This window comes from Hippoglossus stenolepis, chromosome 8 (assembly GCF_022539355.2).
Source record: "Hippoglossus stenolepis isolate QCI-W04-F060 chromosome 8, HSTE1.2, whole genome shotgun sequence".
In the NCBI taxonomy this organism is placed as follows: domain Eukaryota; kingdom Metazoa; phylum Chordata; class Actinopteri; order Pleuronectiformes; family Pleuronectidae; genus Hippoglossus; species Hippoglossus stenolepis.
The window spans coordinates 4784524-4808085 of NC_061490.1; the positions used below are offsets into that span (position 1 = coordinate 4784524).

Below are 23562 nucleotides of genomic sequence, written 5' to 3' on the forward strand. Positions count from 1 at the left end.
AGTATTGAATCCCCAGAATACAATGATTGTTCCTGTGCACACTGACTAGGTGTTCTTGTTTTATTCATTCTTCTTGGATGAATGTGATGCGGTTTGTGATATCAGCTGCATATCAGCTCTACATGTGTCTGCATACGATTGTTGCCTGCAAAAGGGGGCAGGTGCTGAAAGGAGATGATTTTCATAAAGTCTGCAAAAGGCTTCTGAGGTCGTCTGTCCCTGAGATTCATAACATCGGGATCAAAAACATCAGCTTCGGCTCATACATACACATTCAAGCCTGTTGGCTGCATATAGGTGGTGAGTGAGAGTATGAAAATGACTGTGTGCAGGTGTGACTGCATCTGCAGCAAAACCTGTGACTGTTCTCCATTTGTTGTTAATGAACTTCCATACAGGTGAATGTGTGGCACAGCAAAAAATTCTTACAAGAACAGAAGTGGTAGCAGGTTGTGTGGCACAACTAATGTGACTGCTTCTCCACTGTGGAAGTTCTCATCCTCTCTGTTCCCTCTAAGTCTGGTACGGTTACGCCTGTTGTCCACACGACCAAACTGCTTTGGAGCTGCTAAAACAGAGAAGTTTGGAAAGAAGGAAGGCCCTGTTTCAGTTTGAAAACTCTACGACGTGTACACTCACAAGCGCTTTTCTGTTCGGTTCTGTAAGCGTAACCTTCACTGATTCATCCGGCTCCTATCACACGACCCCCTTCCGGAACAAAACAGCAGGCAGTAGCATCGGCTGCCAGTGTAGAACACAACACAATACTCAATTACAGGCATTGCTGACCCTGTTGTGCAGTTAAATTCTGCATTTTACTTTTCATGTGCAGCTGCTTCTGTTTGGAGCCCAGCACTTCCTGGAATTAACAACCAAAGCTTCCTGTGTACACTGGCACAGGCATGACTTCCTGTCTACACCCACATGCATGTGCCCAGTGTATGTGAGTGGTCATGTGAAATGCGTTTTCAGGCCTGTTAGTATGATCTTTTTAGTTTAAACTAAATTGTTGTAGTAAGGATGTAGCCTAAGGTTAGAAAGTTTTCATCTGTCAGCACTGTTGACAGAACAAGTTCACCAAAGTTCTTCACCATCGTGAGCAAATCCCCTGATCACAATGCTTCCTTTACATGAGCTGACTTCAGACTGAAGCTTCACAGTCATTAGTCGAGCTTTGACTGAGCCTGTAGTCTTGTGCATATGTGTAAGTGTGTAATGACACAGATGCATGTCTGCTGTCACCGAGCATCTGCGTTGTCTTGTTTCAGCCAAATGAATGAGCATTTTTTTATACGCGAGTGTGTGTGTGTGTGTGTGTGTGTGTGTGTGTGTGTGTGTGTGTGTGTGTGTGTGTGTGTGTGTGTGTGTGTGTGTGTGTTTTGGGATCTACCCACTGATTACTGAGGGCGAGTCTCAGCCTCTGGGAGCTCAGTGCAGGACTGGCTAAGCTCTCTGTGATGTCAGAGGCGTTTAACACGGAGGGAAAAGCCTCGGCTGTGTCGCTCACTGGGCCGGACTCTGACTGCTGCGTGTTTGTGTTGGACGTCAGCGCATCAAGCTTGACGCTGAACAGATCTCAGACCTATAGGCCAACACGGTGCAAGGGGGAACCGGCGGAAGAACCTGGTGCATTCTGGGTAACAAGATCTGCTGAGAGCATGTAGGGGCTGGATCAAGGCAACCTGCCACGCTTTATGCTTATGAAGTCAGAGTTCAGGGTCACTCTTTCACTGTCTTTAACCCACATTACTACAATGTTCTGTCTGAGAGATGAGGGTGGGTGACATGCAGCCAATGACCGAGGCTGAATCTCAACCAAAGGTAAATACAACAAAATACATTTAGTTAAAATGAATAGCTTTAAACTTGAAAAACATTTAACTGTGGATTGTTTGTTCTTATGTTCCCTGTTTAGTCTCACTGGCTGGTAGTGGTGTGCAGATCAATGTTTAGTAATTCCTGCTCCAACTTAAACCTATTATGAGAGCTGACCTCCCATCATGCACTGCTCTCTCTCCCTCAGTCTGCCTGTTTGTCTCTCTACCACTGGCCCCTCACATTACTACATGTCACTAACTTTGTGCTTATTTTTCTCTCCCATAGCTTATTATTATTATCATTATTATTACCTGGTGTTAACCACGATTATTATTTTCATTATAACAACTGTTCCTGGTCTCTTCCTCCTCTCTCTGCCTTCCTCCTCTCTCTCCCTCCCTCATTTCTCTCCTCTCACCCCAACCGATCGAGGCAGATGCCGTCCACACTGAGTCTGGGTCTAGAGGTTTCTTCTAGTTAAGAGGGAGTTTCTTCTCTCAGTCGTCAGTGCTACTCGTTGTGGGATCTGTTGGATTTCTCTTATATAATATAAGATCTCGACATTACTATGCAAAGTGCCTTGCGATAACGTATGTTGTGATTTGGTGCTATACAAATAAAGTTTTATTGAAAAATATCTATGAGCCAAACCTGACTTGACCTCACGTTATTCAGTTCAATTTCTGGTTTTAACATTTCTCTGATGGAGGCCGCCATATCATCTTAGCCTCTTTTTTTCTATTTGCTTTGGCGGTGATGCAGCAATACAATTCTATTGTCAACACTAGGATAACATAAAACATGTGCTTTTACCAAAATCACAATTGCAAATTGACGCTAAAGCTGCTGATGAGCCAAGACAGACCAGGCTTATTGTAAATTATAGTTAAGTGTAAAGACGTCTGATAGATGTGTGTTATGTTATATTGCAGTAATGCAGATTATTGACAGCCAAGGCAGAAGAGGACCTGCACCCTCCAGTGCATGTGTGTGTGTGTGTGTGTGTGTGTGTGTGTGTGTGTGTGTGTGAAAGAGAGGCCCTTATTTGATATAGGCTTTTAAGTAGCTCTCAAATACACTCAGCTTCCTCTGTTGTCTTAATAAATTCAGGGTAATGTCCATTTCCACTGCATTGATTCCATCAAACAACAATATAGCCATGCCATACTCACCACTCTGCAACAAATCCTCTTCTCATTACTAATTCACTGCAGTCAATTCTACTTCTGTGTTTTTTTTCAGTCAGTGTTAAGTTATTGTCAATGAAGCCAGTCACTTTCTTCAAAGATGTTTTACATTAAAAGCTTCCTAGTATCTCCAAGGGCATAGTCCTGACTGTTAATGTCGAGCTACACAGAAGTTAAGCACTATCGCAACGATTGGATTTAATCACAGTAATTAGTGAGTATTTCTGTAAAAAAAAAAAGAACAGCCTTTAGAGACTGTCCTTTCTTTGTAAACGCTATTATTTGAGTTTTATTATAATATTGACTTTTACATGAGAATTTCCGCTAAAACAAATGATCTATAACCTTTCTTAGTTGGAGAAGTCATAATATACCCTTGCAAAAATAAGTCAAGATTCCCCATTAAGTCTAGTATGCTGCCACATCTGGCTTTTACACACACTGGAAATACGTACAACATTATTATTTATAGCTACTAAAGAATATATAGACAATGAAATGACTTGTGGTTCCCATGATTAGAAGCCACTTATGACAATAAGAATTAACAAAACCCCACAGGTTTGTCACATGTTAAAGCTTCAGAACACAACACACACACACACACACACACACACACACACACACACACACACACACACACACACACACACACACACACACTCACACACTCACACACTCAGGAGCGGCGGGGGAGGATGGTAAGGTGGTGGCTCAGGGAACAAGGCAGCGGGGAAAGTGAAGATCTGGGGCCTTGGCAGGAATCAGCATGGCATGACAAGGCTCCCATTACATCTCATGTCAGCTCATAAACTAATGGAGGCATTAGCATAGCTTATCGTATGAATATGAGTCATTGGAGATGATATATAATTTAGAGAATCTGCAACTCAGCCCCAAAAAAGGTGATTCCAGTTTATACAGCCCCTGTTGATGAGAGCCCTCAGCAGATGTACTGTAGGACTGCGCTGGCATTCATTTGTGCTCTGTGCATTAAGACAGCATCTCTCTCTCTCTCTCTCTCACACACACACACGCAAACACGTGCACATACTTGCATCAGGAGGCTAATTACTGTAGCTCATGCGTTACTGATACCATCTCTTATTTTTCTCTCCTTCCATGTCTAATGGTTGTGACAGTAAATGAAGAATGCCTGGGGGGGGCATTTTCATTGTGACACATTTAAGAACGCCAGCAAAAGACACGTGACTTGTGTGTGTGTGTGTGAGTGTGTTTGTGTGTGTGTAGCTCTGCGTGCTTCTTTAAAATTCTTCAAAGCACTGTCACAAAACACAAACACACTCCTGCTTGATAGGATCTGTTCAAAATCTCCATCAAAGAATCACCATTAATTGTCATCTGTCACAGCTGAAGCGGTGCGAGGGCAGCTCGGTTGCATTTCGATCAAGACGAGTGTAGAAAAGCGGCTGATGGGCTGTGACAGCTCCAGGGTGCGCCTGGCGTCTCGGGGGCATCTCCCTGCCCAGAATCCAGCCTTCATTGTGGGAGGAGGAAGCTCTGAGGGCCCCCTCTCTAATCTGACGCCCATTCTCCTCCCTGTCTCACCTGCAGGTGGGAGCTCACCCAGCTAAAGGCCTCCTCACAATCAGCGCCCTCTCTCTCTCTCTCCCCCCCACCCCCCGCCTCTCTGTTTTTAATCCCCCATCCATCCATCTATCCTTGCAGGTGCTCTGTTGCATTCCCGTCACACTCATTCATAATTAGCAGCGTTCTTTTTTTTTAGGAAGAATTTTCTGCTTCGTTTCTTTTGGCAAATTCTGCTTCATACCTTTCATTTTGTCCTCTTTGAATTTGTCCCACCCTCCTACTCTCTCCTCCTTCTTTTTTCTATCCCTTTATTTTTTTCCCTGGCTCTCCTTCCATTCCCTCTCCTCCCTCCCCTTCTGCTATACCTATCTATCTATAGTCCGGCAGATGCTGTCCCATTTGTACTCTCCCCCATGACATTCCTGCGGGGGATTGCTTAAGGATTCAGGAGCCTCAGTGCTCGTGGATCACACTGACACTTGGTCAGCATCAGCAGATTATGAACTATAGGAGCCTGACACCCCGCCATTGTTCCTCCATCTAAATATGAACAATAAGGCCCATCCGACGCCCACGCTGACAGCTTATTCGCTCTTATCACTCCTGTGGAGTCGCCCGGCATGATCTGGGCGCCTCCCCCCTTCCTCCGCCCCGCATGTACACGCCTCCCCCCCTGCCTGCCCGCAGCTCCACCCCCCCAACCCCCACACTTCAGCCCCCTTCTCAGCGCAGCCACGGGGCAGGGGTGGAAGGACTGGAGGGAGTTGGGGAGGGGAAGGAAGGGGCAGAGGGCAGAGAGGAAAGCTTGCAGAAACACGGTTAGAAGATCATGAGAGCCTTTTGGTGCCTTGGATGCCCTTATCTAGTAAAACTGGGGTTGCAGTAGTTTTGTTCAGAGGCATGGGGGAAGGATCTAAGTCTTGTCCAAACTAACAGCCCAAATATTTTGCACTATGCTTTAATACAATCAGTGGTGGTGTGGTGGTTAGGGCTGTGGTTAGGTTCAGACGAGGTCTGTGTTGTTTGCATGTGAATCCACAAAACACTTCTTCCTTTGATATCTTCCTTAGGAGCCATGTTCAGGTTCGTGCACACACACCGCACACAAGCTCTCGCACCAAGGGTAAGCACGGGGTGTGTGGTAGCATTGCTAGTTCCAGTAGCGGAAATTTAGGCTAAAAACAAGGTGTAAATTACGCCGTTTTGACTCGAATTTGAATGTCAAGGCTTAAGGACACTTGGATGACACCACAGGAGCAGTATGGAGGCATGTTATGTATTTTTCTGCTGTTTTATTACGTTTGAAATAGGAGTCCCCAGTTACTTCAATTGTATTGGATATGGCTGCAACGCTGTTTACCCCTGAAACTCCAAAAGTGTTTTATGGACTCAAACACTTCACCCACCCCTCCATCGGCATAGTGGTGAGTAGATAATCAGTGAACTTCCATTTTTCTGTGAACTATCCCTTTAAGTGTGAATGTGAGCGTGAGGGTTGTTGGATCAGCCATGGATGGATGGAGGTCATGGGACAGTCATATTACAGAAGCTTGGACAAGCTGTTGCATCCAGGTGGTTCAGTCCACTATAATGTACTAATAATTACGATCCCTCATTTTGATTCTGACTCAAGACTTGTCACATTTCATTACTGTATTTCTTTGCTTATCATCGGCTACTGTTAGAAAGTCCAACACATGGTTGAAATGATACCAAGAACGTATATTTTTATTCAGATTTCAGAAAATGATCCCAGTAGCTTCTCAACTTTCATTCACTCACATGAAATTAAAAAGAGAAAGACAAAACCACATAATCAAAGATGACTTTATTATTTTCATTTCTTTATCTTTAGGTCAATTTCTCTTGTTTTGAAAGTTCCCGCGTATAGTTGAGGTCTGGGAAATGAGAAATGGATGAGGTTAGGGCAAGGTTCCTAAAACCCTCGGTTAAGGCTGGTTGTGGAGGAATAAAATTGCAAACTGTAGTCCTGAATCAAAGTGGGACGCTCTACTTTGCCCCTCCATCATCAGACCTTCACACTTTTACTTCCCACCTTGTCGTAGCACACTACTTGACAAAAATTGTGAGCTGCAAAAATCTCGCAATGTGAACAGAATTCACCGGGACACTTGGGTGATCCAACGTCATATATTAACTGACTATCAGCAGGGTTTGGTTAATGGACTCTTTCTCCAACCATGACAACACCCTGCCACCGATCTGCACATCTCTGTCACCGTCACAACTTCACAACCTCTACCAGCTTTTTAATGAGACTGGCCGAGTTTTCTGTTGACAGGGCACCTTCTGCATAAAGAACAGAAAGAGAGGGAGAAAGAGAGAGAGAAAGAGAGAGAGAGAGAGAGAGAGAGAGAGAGAGAGAGAGAGAGAGAGGACGATGGGTGGATGGAGAGAAGGAGTGCAGCATGAAGAGGAGGAAGAGGAGAGCAGTCGAGAGTGGCGAGGCTTTCTGAGCGGAGCAGGAATTAACAGGGCCCCAGGGACGGCCAGATCAGAGCTAGGGTCCCCAGAGAGCACTTACCACAGGGGCCCCCCACGCTTGTTACAGCAAGGCAGGGGCCACTAGGGGACTCCCAGGGCTACACTTCACAAATGCGAGGCTCAGTTCACAATGCAAGATGGTTAAAAGGCAGACGGTCAGGGTGGCTGGGAAGGAAGCACACCGCAATTATGTCGTGCTTTGAAATACCCAGCGACGAGAGAACTAGAGACATTATACCAAGCTCAGATATGTTTAAGATCAATTTGGGAATAAATCCTCGCAAATGACGTGTTCTTCTTCTCTGAGAACATTATGCTCAAAGGCTAACTCCCATGTAGGGTCTTTTTAGAGGGCTGAAATGCCAACCAGATCACTGGGGATGAGGGAATTAGCCAATAATGCGAGTCCTGTTGAATGACACGGACACCACCCATTGGCAGCGCCATAAATTTGTGGCTGCAGTTCTTCAGTGGCACAGTGAGGAGTAGTATCACATCTAATCCAATATCAGAGACACTAAAACTCAATCCAGCAAATGAGATCACCCCAAGAGTTGAGGTCGCACTTCCTCGTTGTACATTACGATAAAAAAAAGAAGTGGGAGACAGAAGAAAGTAAAGTACAGTAGACGTGACAGGGGGTGACTAAGAGGAAAACTTGCTGCAAAATAAAACTTTGCTCATGCATAGAGATATTTGACATTCACGTTTTAGTCACGTCATTAGGACGCAAACACACATGGGTCCATTTATAAACATTTCACAGACTGACGACAGTCCAAGGAGAATGGAATGTAAGTGTAATAAATGAAAACAGAGTTGTGTTGCAAGAGCAGTCTATGGGATCTTTCTTCATTAAAAATCTGCCCGGAGTCTTTTCCTGTTTTTCTCGGTGAAACCATATCAGACAGTTGGTAAAACTAAGAAAATCTGTATCGAGTTTCCAGCAGTGTCAATATGTAGTTAGTTGAAGCGACAGGATGGGGCCTCGCTGTGTTGAATTAGAAACGGATACGAAGCACATTTGTTGCCATTCAACGGACCAACACATTTTCAACAACCTTTTGAAATGGTGCAGAAAAACATTTGAATCAGCTTTGGGATTGTAAAAAAGAAAAGGATGGAATCGATTAACAGTGGTCAGGCTGGCGTTGTTCTTTCCTGGGAGCAGATGTTAACCATGTTGTTGGACTTAAAATACAAATAGTGAGAGTAAATAAATATCAGAGGCGATGAATTGAAGCCAATCTGTTTTCTATTGTTTTTAGCCGTAGCTGCACGACTGTAAGTTTGGTAGTTGATCAGTAAGTTTGCATTAGTCCAGACACAAATGTCTTAACAACAATTTAATTGATTATTAAAAGTTGTATCAGCACATTGTGGTAAAAGCAGGTGATGACTACATTTTCATCTAGCTCCCAAGTCGACATTAGTGGTTTGAGCAAACTTCTTGGTGCACTCTGCTGGATTCAAAATAAAAACATTGTGAAACATTTGAAACGTTAGCATTTTAGCATGCTAACATTAAGCAGTGGATTCTTGTTTTATACCTGCAGGAGACATGATACAAGCTGCAGGTAGGAAGTCTGGCTGTTTGGCCTTAGTGGGTATAGGGACATCGGACGGTATATAAAGACGGGTAACCTGTCACCATCCCACCTCCCACCATCTTTCAATAGCGATCAGGGGATGGAGCAAGGTGGATTCATCGTGAGTCAGTCTCAGCTGTCAATCATGACGTTTAACCCCATTTTTAATTAAAACATGAACACTTGAACACACAGTGGAATAAGACAGAAATCACCTTTGATAATAATTTATTTAAAGTGCACTTTTACTTTTTAGTTTGATCCATGTCACAACCATTAACATGGAGAAGGTGGGGTTTATGACTTATACTGTGGCTGGCTACATTCATAAACCCCACCTTTGTCCAGGATGCTTTTGCTTCATTTTTGGCTTCATTTGAGCAATCATGTCGTCCATCTTTAGTCTGTGATAAGGAAAGTGACAGAGGTTAATAGTAAAAGAAGGAACAGTTAGTCTGCATCCTGGAACTCTGTGGACTGCTGCTGTTAACCTGCTTGCTCCTACGCTTACTTACCTACCGACACTGTTTCCTGTCCCCTGCTTTTGGCCTCACACCAAGTGAATACACAGCATGGCTGAAGCCTCATTGCCAATTTATTTCCTCTAACTGGAACAATTAATGCAAGAGCTTTAAGAAGTATATGTTTATTACTGTCAATGTCATGATCAGTATTCATATTCACGGCAGGTAAAATGGAATGGGGGACAAAGTGAACCCAAATAATTTCATTATTCAAGGGGAAAAGAAATGACAAGCCAAACTTATATTACAGTTTTACTTATATATAAATTTGTCTCTTTGCTTCAGGTGCATTATTTCCAAGTGTTTGCCATGTTGGCATTCATGTTATTGTCTCTTTGCTCTATTCTGTAAGTGTTTTACTGCTGGAGTGACCCAGTTTTTTTGCCTAATGGAGCATTAAAGTTTCACCTTATCATGAAATATTTTCAATCTTACCATTTTTTTCTCTCTCTTTATCTGTCATGCTGTTTGTTTTGATAAAATGAATATACCAACAGATTTAACCCCTATATGGCAGTGCTGACATGAAGCAGATGGCTTCAGCAGCTATGTGGAAAGGTGTTATCGCAGGCTGACAGTGAAGATCTGCTATTTAAACAGAGTGGCGTGCTGGCGCAGGGTAGCGTGCCGACTTCTCAGAGTCTCTTCACGTGAATCCGACACTGTGAGGGCCAGTGATATAAAATTGAGGATGTCAAATTGTTTAATTCAAACGGAGTGGATTTGAGACGTAACATTTTCTTACCCTCAAGAGGTGTATATCATTTTAAATATTGTAAACCTAAATGGAGGAGACGCCAAACTGGAACTGTTTTGAGAGCATTTCAGCTCAATTCAATTTCAAGTTTCTCATCCATGATGTGCATGTTGTTGAAAAAGGGATGCTTTCGTAAGGGCAGAGGGAATAGACCTCCCACCGATCCACTCTTTGTCCCATCATTTACTCTCCCGTCTGCCCGAGATACTTTGTCTTTCACGCAGTCTCTTTTTATGCTTTGAAGTGATATTCCTCAGTGTTGTGTGCCTAATTAAAAAGCACTTATAGTTGTTTCTAGTTCAAGGTTGAATCATTGCTATCTCATCACGGTGGGGCTAATCAGATCCCTTTTCAATCACTGCTTCTCCTTAATGCAGTGCTGCGGACTGTCAATGGGACTGCCTGCCTGGTGTTTTTATTTCATTCTTTTATGGGCTATGGGAAAGCTGCTCTGTGAGGGAATAGTTCTTGCCATTTCGGAGGGGGTGTGTATGTGTGGGGATGGAGATGGCTGTCAATTTTTGTCAGGCACTGAGGTGTGTGTGGCAGGGACTCTATGGCAGGGAGACTGGGGGGTGGGCGCTGTGCAGGGATTAACATGATCAAAGACACAAATGCAGAGCCACATAGGCAAAGTAAGAGAAGGGGAGAAGAGTCATGCAGGGCTCCCCACACACACCCCCACCCCCCTTCCCCTTTTCCCATAATAACTCCCACGGAAGAGATGAACCGTAACTGAACCGTGGCTTCACCCGCGCTCCACCGCGGCCTTGAACCACTATCGATTTACGGCAACTACGATGACAAAAACAAACATTGGATACCGACTGTACATGCAACTGTACGTGGCCTATCGATGTAAGCGTGGATGTATGTACACACCGAGATCCGAGGTTCTGGCGAGCAGGGGCACATGTAGAGGCAGACAGACAGGAAATAAACAAACAAGTCGGGTTTAATAGAATTGTACCTGAAGGCCCGAGGACACGCGCACACACACAAGCAGAGCGTATCAGCCGGCATGCTAATACTGCCAAAGGGAAGCCAAAACTAATAGAGGAGACATTAAGGAAATGATCCCCAGGCTGATATGTTTTCTATAGATGGCGACTAAACAGAATTGCCATATTTATCATACTCAGGGAAACAGAGAGGGAGAAAGAGACCCCCATCTACACTCCTGTCCCTCTCTGTTGTCCCCGGGAGAGTAATGAGAGTTGCCCCTGGGAGAGGGTGCAAGTTAGTGTTTCTGTGTATGAGAGTGTGTATGTGAGCGTACATTTATTTGAGCATGTCACCAAACACGTACATGAGTCCCTGCGCTCCACTCTAGTATTTCACAAGATAATATAATTTGTATTTTGCAACAAGGTAAGAAGTACAAGAGTACATCGATGTTCTTCTAAATGATACTTATGTACTACTACCTTCACTGCATCCAGCTGTAAAGGAAAGAACATGACAATACCAACAAACTGGCCCGGTGTTAATGAGGAAGTCAAATACTCTTTAAAAGTTACATTTTAAACATGTCTTCGTGCTTTTATGCATCACTACCTTTGCTCCTACGTCTTAACCCTCATCTCTCCATCCACGCCTTCCCTCTCCCTCCCCCCCTGCCCTTTTCTGGCTCTCCAATTATGCTCAGGCGGCAGGTTTCCATCAGCTGTCTGGTTGTCTGACGCAGGACTCCTCGGAGCAGAGGGCTGTCAGGAAATGAACTCATCACTGGGTGACAGCTGCTAATTTCTCCCTCTTCCATGTCATACGAGTGGCCTGCTGCAGTTAATAATGAGCCATCCAGTCCTGATTAGGGAGATACACGGGGAGGGTGGGGATGCACACAATGCAGTACACAATCACTCAGCCAGACACATGTAGAATAATGTACAAGCTGGGGCACAGACAGACATTCCCATTCAGAACTAGAGAGCAATGACACACAGTGATGTGAGCGGAGGGCATGAAGCATGTTCGTCTGTGGGAACTCACTTTGTTAACAGCATGAAGGCCACATACGGCAACACACACTCACTGAGCACACGTCAGGAACACCTGTATGCCTGCTTATCCATGCATTGTAAAATCAGCCAATCATGTGGCGGCAGAGCAATGCATGAAAAATCATCTATAGGTCAGGAGATCTAAGTTAGGTTCCCGTCAAACATAAGAACAAGAACAAAGTCTCTTTGATTGACTGTGGCAGGATCGTAGTATTTCTGAAACTGGGGATCTCCTCGGATTTTTACTCACAAGTAGTCTGTCAGTTCGGAAGGGTCTCAAGCCAAAAAAGGCCGGAGAGCACTAACTTAATAAATGCAAAGAAATGTATAATCAAATGTATTATATATATATATATTATTATTATTATTATTTGTATATATTTAAACCATCCCATCATCGCGCATAAGATATCTGTGTTTTGTCACTGGCTGTCAATTCTACAAACATTTAAACGTTATTGCATTTACTGAAGTGGTTTTCACACTCAGTGGGTGTTAACAAAACTTTGGCTGTCGCTCACAGACCCGTATGGAAGCTCACACACAAAACGTGACCACTGTTAAACGCACCTATCTTTGCTGAATAGACTGTGTGAGTTTCTAAATGCAACATGAGGCTGGGAGCAGGAGACAAAGACAGGCTCAAAGGCAGACGGGTGTTATGTGAAATTACAGGCTCCCTTCCCTCTGTGTGGCTGTGGATTTCACTGCTCTTTCACTTCTCTCTGGCCTCACCTCTCTCAACACCCATCTGTAATCCTCTCAGTTCTCCCTGCCCACTCCTCCACTACCTTCTCTCCCAGCCTACCTTCTCACTCTGCGTATGCTGCGTGTGTGTGTGTGTGTTAAAGGGATGATCTTTTGATGCCCTCAGTGTGTATGAGTGCTTTCTCTCTCTACTTTCAGCGGTTGGCCATTGTGTTTGCAGCCGTCATACTGCTCTCCCACTCACTCCATCAGAAACCAGGCCTGTGCAGGGGCCTAAATGAATATTGATTCTCCCTCTAGTGCTGAATACTGCTGGGGGGGAAAAGGATGAGTGTGTTGTACACAATGAGCAGAATGGGCCTGATGGGGGGAGAGAAGAGAGGACGACGATTAGGATGATGGTGATCATGACGACGATAATGATAATGTTGATGATAATGATCGTGTTGGTGATCAGAAGGCATGATGGGAGCCATCAGTTGAAGCATGTATGTGCATGTTGCTTGTATGATGGCGCTGTTCTGTACATGTAACCGTGGTGTTGATGTGGAATTGTGACAATAAAGGCAAATACTTTTATTATAAAATCTGGACACAGTTGTTAAAAATTAGGTGCAATCTTTATTGTGACAAACTTCATGAATGTTTTTAGAGGTTTTTCAAAAGATAACGTGTTAAAAAAAAGCTGAAATGGATCCTTATTGGTTCTATTTTGTCACACATAAAGCATCTACAAAATCTGTTTGGAGAATTCTTCAAAATCCATCCAATTATTGGTTTGTAACTGACATTACACTAATCGCTACAAAGAATGGAAGGGAAACAAGACAAATTAATCAACAGAACAGGCAAAGGACACATGAGCAAAACTCTATAACAGCAAAATCAAATTTGAGATGATGAAACACAAATGCGTCACGAAGACTCTTTACTCTCTACAGAAGATGCATTTTCATTTAAAGTGAGCCAGAATATTGGAGGAAGAAATATATTAATTTCATTGCATGGTATTAATAAAGTTGTTAATACAGTCACTTAGCACCAATGCCTCTGTCCTTCACTGACCCTCTAAATAAAAGGAGGTTTAACCTGAGTTTAGCATAGCCCAATAGAAGAGAGTAAAAAAACTGAAAAGAGGAGTAGAAAAGAATCAAACTGAGTGAAATCAGAGGGAATGAGGGAAGAGGAAGAGTGAAGAGACCGATTCCCAGACAAACAATTGGGCCTAACGCAGGCTTCATCAGGATTCAACAGGAAACGGAAGTGAAATAACTAATCTTTACCTTCATGACTTCATTTCTCTCTTCTATCCTTCCAGGACTAAATTATGAGGTGCTCCGTCCAAATACACCACCATCTCTTCTGTAGCCTGCTGCCCCTCCCCCTCACCTGCCCCAGCCTCTCCATACACGGCTCCCTCCACCTGTAAGGTGCAATTGTCCAGCTCCGTCACAATGTAGTGAGTGCCCTCGTCATTGACGATGACTTGGGTCAGACCTTCCTTCATCATCTGTGACGCCGCCAGCTGCAGCACCTCCTGCATCTGCGCCTGGCTGCTCTGCTCGATAACCTGAACCTCATCCTGCTCCTGTTTCACCTGCACTTCGCTCTGCACGGCCTCGCCTATCTCAGGGCTCAAGACCTCGTGAATGACGGTTTCCTCTCCTTGCGCTTCCTGATGGCCCATCTCGCTAACAGCGTTGAGCAGAGCGTCCAGGGCTGTGGACGACTCGGAAACAATGTGGCTTTTTCCCACAGCTGTAACCGCCATCCCTCCTCTGGCAACGGCCTGCAACTCCTCCCTGGCCTCGCCCGACTCCAGCACCACAAACTGGGTGCTGTCTCCCACCAGGTGTGCCCCGCCAGATGCCACTTCCCTTCCCGAGGCGATTACTTGTCCGTCCTCGGTGATGTGCAGCACCTCGGCCACCTGGCCAGCCATGGCCAGCGTCTGCAGGGTGGCAGCAGCCGATTCCTCCAAGGCCTGGTCGATGGCCACCTCCCCGCCGCCGTAGCCCTGGATGATGATGACCTGCTGGACTTGCTCATCGTGTGCGGACAAGTCTGATGAGCCCTTCCTGTGCACAGGAGAGCCCATGTCCTCTGCCTCCACGAATGTGGCCCCCTGGCCCTTCAGACGACACTCGAAGGACTTGGACACAATACCTATAGGAAACATAGCAACACATTTCACATGAGATTTCACATTTTTGATATTTGAAGGAAACTTTTTCAGTTCTTAAACTGCTATGGAATAAAATCATTCCAAAACTGAGCAGAGTTTGGAGCTCATAGCATCTGACAGCTTCCTGTATTCATTGTGTGATTTACAACAGACAACAGGAGCTAAAATGAGATAGAACAGCCTCTAAACTCAGTTTTAAGTCGATCTGCCAAATGAAGATAAGTAAATGTGAATATCAGAGGAAAATTGTTTAATGGAAAGAAAGCCAGGACCCAGAGAAGTGCTATAACAGGCACACAAAGCTGTATGTTCCTCTCTTAGTTCTCTCAATAACCACCACTGTTCAACTTGCCATGTGGAAACAAAAGCCATATAGAAAACTAAGTTGATGTAAAAGTTATAACACTGCACATATTTTTGTCACTAATGCATGAGAGGAGACAGAATATGGAGATATTAGGCTGGCGGAAGAGTGTGGTGAGATACGACTGGTGCTAATTGAGCCACACTGTGCCCTCTCAGATCACAGGTTGCCATGGCGTTTCCAAGGTGATAGGAACAGTGTTAGAAATGCCATTGTTTAAACAGCGCCTGGCTCAGACACTTGTAGGCTAATCTATGCAGAAAAATGGGAATTTGAGACAGTGAAGAGGGGACTTTTTTCACACCTGGGCTACTCGGCACACATGAACTTACTGTACAAAAAGCTGAAAACACATGTTTTACTGTCAGTGGAAGAGCATGTTGACATTCATTTGCAATGTTTTAGTTTTAAGGTGTGTACTTCAAAGTTTGAAGATACTACAACTCTTTCAACACATGAAAGCTTTCAAAATTCTAACAACTCTCTCCAAAACCTCACCTTTTCAGGAAATAAAACAGCTTCTTTTTTTCCAGAAAAGTTGACATATTGGGAAGTGCGAGGTTTACCCTCAAGGGAAGCAACAAGATCACACAGATCTCACAGTACATACAGGAACAAACTCATCAATCATTGATATTCCTATCTCCCTCTGACATTTAATGTCCTGCTTTCACAAGGTTGACATTGTGATCAGAAAGTCAGAGCTGTGCTGCAAACAGTCTCTGACCCGGCTGTGCCCCGCTCTCAAACCAACACAGGGGTGTGTTCACTTTAACTCTCACTCTCACAATAAGCAGAGCTCACCGGCCAGTGACAGTAAGTCTCTCAATCCTGCTCAGATACACACTCAAATGGACAATTACATTTTAGTTTTACATGTTTGTACATGTAGCACTGGAGGAAACAGTAAACAATTCATCTGTTTACAGTATGTCCAATGACAGAGTAAACTGTTGAGACCTGGACAGATACAATTTGCAGAAGCACAGTTAACTTAATTAAGAAAATTGATAAAGGTTAATAATTCTAAGGGTATGCTCTTATTTTGGTTTCATTGGTTATCTGATGAGAAGACAGGAAAAAAGGTACACACACACACACACACACACACACACACACACACACACACACACACACACACACACACACACACACACACACACACACACACACACACACACACCTCTATGTTTATTTGTACTGCGTATTACACTCTGTGAAGTATGAAATAAGGATGTGCAAATGTTAAAAGGCAAACTACCAAAAACATCACTGTGATTCCGCAGTTCCAATGCAACAAGTTGGTGTAGTAAATCTCAGTTCATACACTTCCATCTGCATCTCAAGTGACAGGCACAGTAGTTAGTGTGTGGAGGGAGGCTGCAGGGATGAACACAACCAGAGGAAGTTGACATTCCGAGCAGCGGAGGTTACCTGTTTACACAGAGCTACAGGGCCCATGCTAACTGCCTACCCCAAAACGCTGCGAGCTGAGAGGTCTTCTGCAGAGGACCATAACTCAATGGCTGTGCAGTCTCTGCTGCATTACCATAAAACCTGTTTGTTTGTGTAGGTGTGTGTGTGTGTGTGTGTGTGTGTGTGTGTGTGTGTGTGTGTGTGTGTGTGTGTGTGTGTTTGCATGTGTGCACACATGTCTACCTATAGTTATGAGGGCCAATTTTGGTTCATCATTGTGGGAACATTTTGGCTGGTCCTCACAAATTCAATGGGCTGTTTAGGGTTAGAATTAGGTTTAGGTTAGGGTAAGGCATTTGGTTGTGACGGTTAAGGTTAGGATAAGGGGCTAGGGTATGCATTATGTCAATGAGTGTCCTCACAACTATAGACATGCATGTTTGCTTGTGTGTGTGTGTGTGTGTGTGTGTGTGTGTGTGTGTTTGGAGATAACGTGCATTCTAGTGTGTGACCTCCTGACTGTGTGTATATTCAGCTTGGTAAAGATCAGTTTTGCCAGTTTGTATCAAACATGTGCGAATGCGTCTTTGTATTTATGTTGTATGTATGTTTCAATATGTGGGTGGAATGTTATGGTCAGGCTTCACTAGTGTGTGTCAATACAATATGTGCTGCTCTATATATATATTTGTATGTATATGGGAGTCCCTGGTTGTGCTTGCTTATGTGCGCGCGTGTGTATGTATGTTTGTGTGTGTCTTGTGGGGGTGGGAGGGCTATGCGTTGCCACTGTGTGTCACATTAGCCATGGGGTGCTGTCGGCGGGGCCCAGCGACGGCCCGCTGAGGTTTATGGAGTGTCACTCAGTCGCCTCAGCCGTGAATCAAGTTAATGTTGCAGATCCCATCTCTTCAGTTGTCCTGCGCTCCCGGTGGAAGAACAACATTTGAACAGCGTGATTTGGCCCCGGCGAGAGGCTGATGCCTGTTTAATATGTGTTTTCAGTGTTCTGACTGACTGATTCTTTTAACAGGAAGTGCGAGAGACGACGAGAGAGATAGATAGCTAGAGAGAGAGAGAGAGGCAGGCTGCTTTATTGCCTGTGATCTGAAACAAGATGGAGGCTCCCTGAGAGGAATAAAACAACAGGAGGAAGAAAAGGATGCAGAGACGCGCGGTGATGTCATTTTGATTTCCAGATGATAGGAACGTCTTATCCAAAGTCTGACTGGAGAACTGAAACAGTGACTAACATAAACTTGTACAGAGGGCATAGTGTATATAGAGGGAATTTTACTTTTTATATGAACTTACTGAATAATAATTTGATGCACAGATTTGAACATTCGACAGGGGCATGTTTTACTATTATGCTATTGGTAGTTAGCATTTCTAGGGAAAGAAGAGACAAAGTGTGAAAGGACCAGAGAGATGTGTTATAAACACAGGAGAATGACATTGAACAGCACATTTATGGTCAATTTAAGACTGGAGCCACATGAGACATGCATGATATGATCTGCCTATGTCTTTAATGCAATGTTGTGTTTTCAATGGTGGAAATAGATGAGTTCATTAGCTGAGTCAAAGGTGCATTTCAAAATTACGAAGAACAACCGCAATCCAGATCATGGCTCGGGATTGTGCCTTTTAAAAGATTGTGATAAGATCTTTTGGGAGAAATTGGCCTCTACTATTCCTCATACAATAACAAAACTGTGTGGTCCTAAAATCTACCTGGTTATTCTTTATGCACATGGCAAAGACGCAAAACAGTAGTTGAGACTGTTCTAATTCCTGCGTCTGTATGACTGGACTGTACGGGAGCATTGCAGTGATGGGAGTGAATCTATTCTCCAAATGGGATAAATCCTAATTAATGAACCCTTAGGTGTTCCCTGGACTGTAGTTTGATGACCGTCCGTGTGGTGTGACTCTGTGCCTCGGCCCAGCTGGTGTGTTTGTGCTAGTGTCGGGTCAGAGCGGGAGTCTCCCTGCTCAGTGTACGGTACAGATGCAATTATTGATCAGTGAATCAATGGACTGGCCGGTGGTAGGGGCCCGGGGCCTCTAAGTGGCATTACTTCAGCTCGGAGAGGCCGCCAGGGGAGCGGTCAGACAGCACTTACCAGCAGTTAGAGAAATTAACCTTAACACCGAGACACCAGCACACACACAATCAATTACACTTGCTGTAACACAGGTCAGCTCGCTGTGAATGTAAGCTCACTTGCACATGCACATGTAATCAGGCCAGCTCGCTCACCCAGACGTCTTATTATACTTGTGTGGACCTTTCGCCGATTGTATTCATTCTCTAATCCCTGAAACGAAATTCAACCCCAGTATCAATCTAAATATACACCACTACAAACCCTCATTTGTTCTAATAAGCATAGTCGCACAAAAAAACGCACACACTCTAAAAGACAAAGAAATCAGTGTGGATAGACACAACAGCAAGCAAAGTCAATTATACTGTATCAAACCATAACAGAAGAAAGGATAAAAAAAACAAACATGCTTATACAAGGTCAGAACCATGAAACAGCCACAGCGCCTGATCAGTTCTGAACTACAGCATGAAACCCTTTACAATCCCTTTACCAGCCGATTACCTTCAATTATAGATACGAAGCCAGCGCCTTAAAAAGCGCTTGATGGAGACCCCTAAACCTGACACACATATGGCTGTTATTTGTGGGGGGATTTTTACACATGAGGTGATCTGTGTGTGTGTCAGTGGTGCAGGCTTTTGAAGGTGACACTGCTAAGTAGATAAAGTGTCAGTTCAGGGTGTATCCAGGTCACTGGGAATGGCCTGCATATGAGAGCCTGGTGTGTGATTGTGTGCTCCTACATGTTTTTAGGTGTTTACAATATCTCTGTGTATATACATTTATGTGCATTTTTATTAGGCGATATTTAGATTGTTTTTCTTTACTTTGCTACTTTTAATGTTGCTTCAATGATTCCATGGATCGTTTACTTGTAAAATATATTTATTCTTTTAAGAAAGTGCTTATCATATGTATTATAAACGTATACGGTTTATGTTTTTTTTTACAATTTACTTGTATGTGTATGTGACTTTCTTTACATATTCCTGCAGGGTGTGTGTATATATAATATTTAACATGTCTACATAGAGTTTTTTGTGCCTAGGCTAATTCCTTTACATGTTATATAAAGGCCAAGAACTATACTGTATGTGAAGTGTATGTGAATGTGAGTGTATAGAGTGTATAAAATGTATTCAATTTTAATTTTGATTTCAATCCATTACAACAAAAGAGACAATCACCCATCTGTATGTGTCTATTTGAGGAGGCGGTCAAGCCGTGGACACGATGACCTTATCTGCCTCCCTCTCCTCCCCGGTGAGGCCTCAGGCACAGCTGCATGTGTTTCCTATGCGTGTATGTGTGTGTCCGCGTGCGTGCCAGTGTGTGCGCACAAACTCGCAGGTCAGCTGAGGTCTGCCTGGTGATGGCTCTACTTTGTCTGGTACGGACAGCCGCTACTGTCACCTTTACAAACGCCATGAATCAACGCCATGGAGGACAGGCCAGCCGACCAAAAAACAACCAATTATACAGCAGCCAGATTGACACCGGGTGGACAGGACAGAGCGAGAGAGATGAAGACACACTGAACACACCCCAAGGACGAATAAACAGAAGAGAATGAGGCCACAGACTGACAGAGGGCCTGTTACACTGATACAGTGACTCTGACGGCCAATATTAATCCACCAGTGACTTGAAACACAAGTTGAAGAAAAGAGTGAATATCTTTAAGATAACAGTATCACACAAATGACCATGTTTGAAACACAATACTTAATACAGTCACAAAGCCTGTTTTTGCAAAAATCCTCTGCTACACAGGAAATTATTCATTTTATGTTTTCGGCGGTGAAGTGTTTTAGTCTCTTTACTTTGTTTCTTAAGAGCGACCCACTCTGGGAGGAGAGTTGGGTCTGGCAGGAAAGCTTCAAGTCTTAAACATCGCTCATAATGTGTTGTTCTACACGTCCTTTCTTTGCAAGTCAAGGAAACATGTAAAAGCAGAGACATGGTTGCCAGACAATGTTTGCAATGACAACGGGAAGATTATCTGGGGAAGGAAAAATAATAATACAGAAGAATATCAAGTATTTTGTTGCTTTATACGTAAATAACTTACCCTACAGCTATTTTAGTACTTTTCAAGACAATACAGATATTAATGTCCGCACAGCCTCACATAATCACGTGTGTGTGTTTATTAAGGGAAAATATCCAAATGTGTTTTTTCTCTTGTATCATTGCAACAAAAATATGTTTGATGCTGAAACAAAACAGAAAACTATAATTGGTTGTCATTAAGAGTTAATATAATCTCTCTCACACACACACACACACACACACACACACACACACACACACACACACACACACACACACACACACACACACACACACACACACACACACACACACACACACACACACACACAGTTGTAGCAGTGGTCAGAGGAAACACAGGTAGGTGTCCTGCTCTCAGCTCTTTTTCTGCTGACAGAGGATGACCCAGTGTGAGTATAATCTGGTCCACACTAACTCTATCTACCTCGTGTCCCCCAGGTCTGTGCCCCCAGAGAGGGAGGAAAAGAGGGAGGGAGAAACTGAGAGAGAAACCAAAGGTGAAGTGGAAAAAACTAAATTGGGGAAACCATCTTGTTTCATTCTTTCATCCTGAGCATCGTATTCTCTCTTCTGGCAATCAGGGTAGTAACAGCATGGTAAAAACTTAAATACTTATAATACTTTTTACTAATAATAAATAGTATTAATTAGCAAATTTGCATGAAATAATAACACAAGCATCATCTGATGTAGCCTAGACTTAACAATAGTGGATGCATTCACACTGCTTAAAAAGAGGACACAGGTTTTAATTTCATGGCAGAAACCAATTGGTTAACAATGGAGAAACGGCACAGACAGAAAACACAAATTGGACATTTAATGACAACTAAAGATCAATGGTCTCCTTCCACAACACACAGGTTGCTGAGAATTTATCTGGTTGGCTAAGGATAAAAAAAACGAGCAAACACGTGGGAGGTTGTTACAGCTGCACAAAGTGTGGCCTGATCCGCCTGAGCAGGGCTGCCAGTGAGAGGGCGTCTGATGCTGAAAGGCCTGAAACACCTGACGACTGCGGCTTACATCACCGATTATGCGTCCTAGAAAAGCATCAGAAGATGCATCATTTCAACTTTACAAATGTCTAACCAGATATGACTAATGTATTACTTTTGGTTGGAGTGCCGCTTATTTCCCTGATGCTGTAAATCACAGCAGCTATTTGCGCTCCTCAGACGAAGGTCAGAAATGATCACAGTGTGATGGCCAGATGCAAGTAAAGGAAAAAAAAGGGATGGAATAGAGGGAGGAGGGAGGAGGCATGGGTGAGCCTCATCCAATCATCCAAGAGGGTAGGTTGACATATGAAACAATAACAAAGATCACAACACTCTTCCTTCCTCATATTCCCCCTGTCTCATTCTCCCCATTAGGCCTTCTCTCTCTCTCTCGCTGGCCTGTTTTCTTCCCCCTCTCTTTCTCTCAAAATCTCTGGAGGTGGACCTTTGATTGCTTCTTTAATTAGCGACGTCAGGCAGCTCCGTGGATTTACAGGGGATGTCGAACTTCTGCAGATAATTACATGCCCTTTTCCTTTCTCTCCACTGCTACATCCCTCCCTCCGTCCATCCCTCCATCCTCCTTTCACTGCCCCCCCCCTCCCCGTCTATCCCTCTCACTCACTCTCCCATGATTTAATGATTAATTATGGATGTGAGTTTGAGAATAAAAGCTCTTTCGCTAATCAAAATGAAATTTCCCCCCATTTTCGTAATTACAGTGTGAAGATGATGTTGCTGATGTCTTTTTGTTGCCAAAGCCTGGCCCGCGCAGTGATCTGAGGTCCGTCAAGGCGGATGAAATGAGTGCTCGCAACACAATGGCACGCTTCAGAATTTCTAACAACTGGGTGGAGACATGAAGAGAGTGTGGACTGGATTGGGTCAATGGATAAAGAGAATAAACAAAGAATAAAGAGACAGAAGCAGAATGATATGAAAGATGTCAGTTGAGAAGCTTAAAAACTGGAACACAGAGGCATTGAACGCCAAGTCTGACTTCAGTCATCATTGAGGAAATGTCTTCTTTATCCAAAGACTTTTGAACTGTTATAATTACTTCTATTCACATATAATCTGTGGAGGAGGTTCTCCATTTATTGATCAACAATGATGCGGTTTGTTGGTTATAAATGGTTGGTTAAATGAAACTGTCTGTATCCTGATGGTGTCGGACAACATTTACAGTGGACTCATATGTACGTGTTGCGTTAAAGCTTCACGATGGGCATGCCTGAGACTTGGTGCCAGTAGATTGTCATAACAACAACAGTCGTACCATGCTACCTATCAATGCAATAATAAAGAGAAATGCTTGGAAAGTAAAATCCACAACCAGATGAACACACACCAGGTTAGTAAGTTACCTCTGCCTCCTCTTTCATTTTACCATGCTTTGACTGGCTGGTATCTTTGGCATCATTTTTGGCCTGGGTTATGTCTACTGTAACATGGCCCTAAAATTGCTTTAACAAGTAAGAGACCAAGATGTGACAATTCATAAAGATGGGACAAGGTACAAGAGCAGTAATAGGCGACTGAACACAAGGTAGTTGCAGTTGTGGTTAGGAGCTATAAAAAAGGCGCAGTACAGCCCCAGTGGCACACAATGCACAATTAGCTTCTTACTCCATCTTAAATTGGAAAACATACGTTTAAGCGTAACTTGGCGCAGGATTTGTCTGTGGATTTTGATGCTTCACTGACTGATCAGACCATGTGTAGGACGTGTGAAGTCCAACTTTACAGATGGCGTCTAAGAAG

At 43.7% G+C, this 23562-nt stretch overlaps 1 protein-coding gene across 1 annotated transcript in view; it reads right to left on the reverse strand.

Moving 5' to 3' along the window:
* Positions 1–13243: 13243 nt before the first annotated feature.
* znf407 (zinc finger protein 407) overlaps positions 13244–23562 on the reverse strand; it is a 149351-nt gene continuing 139032 nt past the window's right edge. The window contains exon 10 of the mRNA XM_035163596.1: positions 13244–14808. Within this exon, the coding sequence (XP_035019487.1) occupies positions 13949–14808 (860 nt within the window). The 3' untranslated portion in view covers positions 13244–13948. The remainder of the gene's footprint in view (positions 14809–23562) is intronic.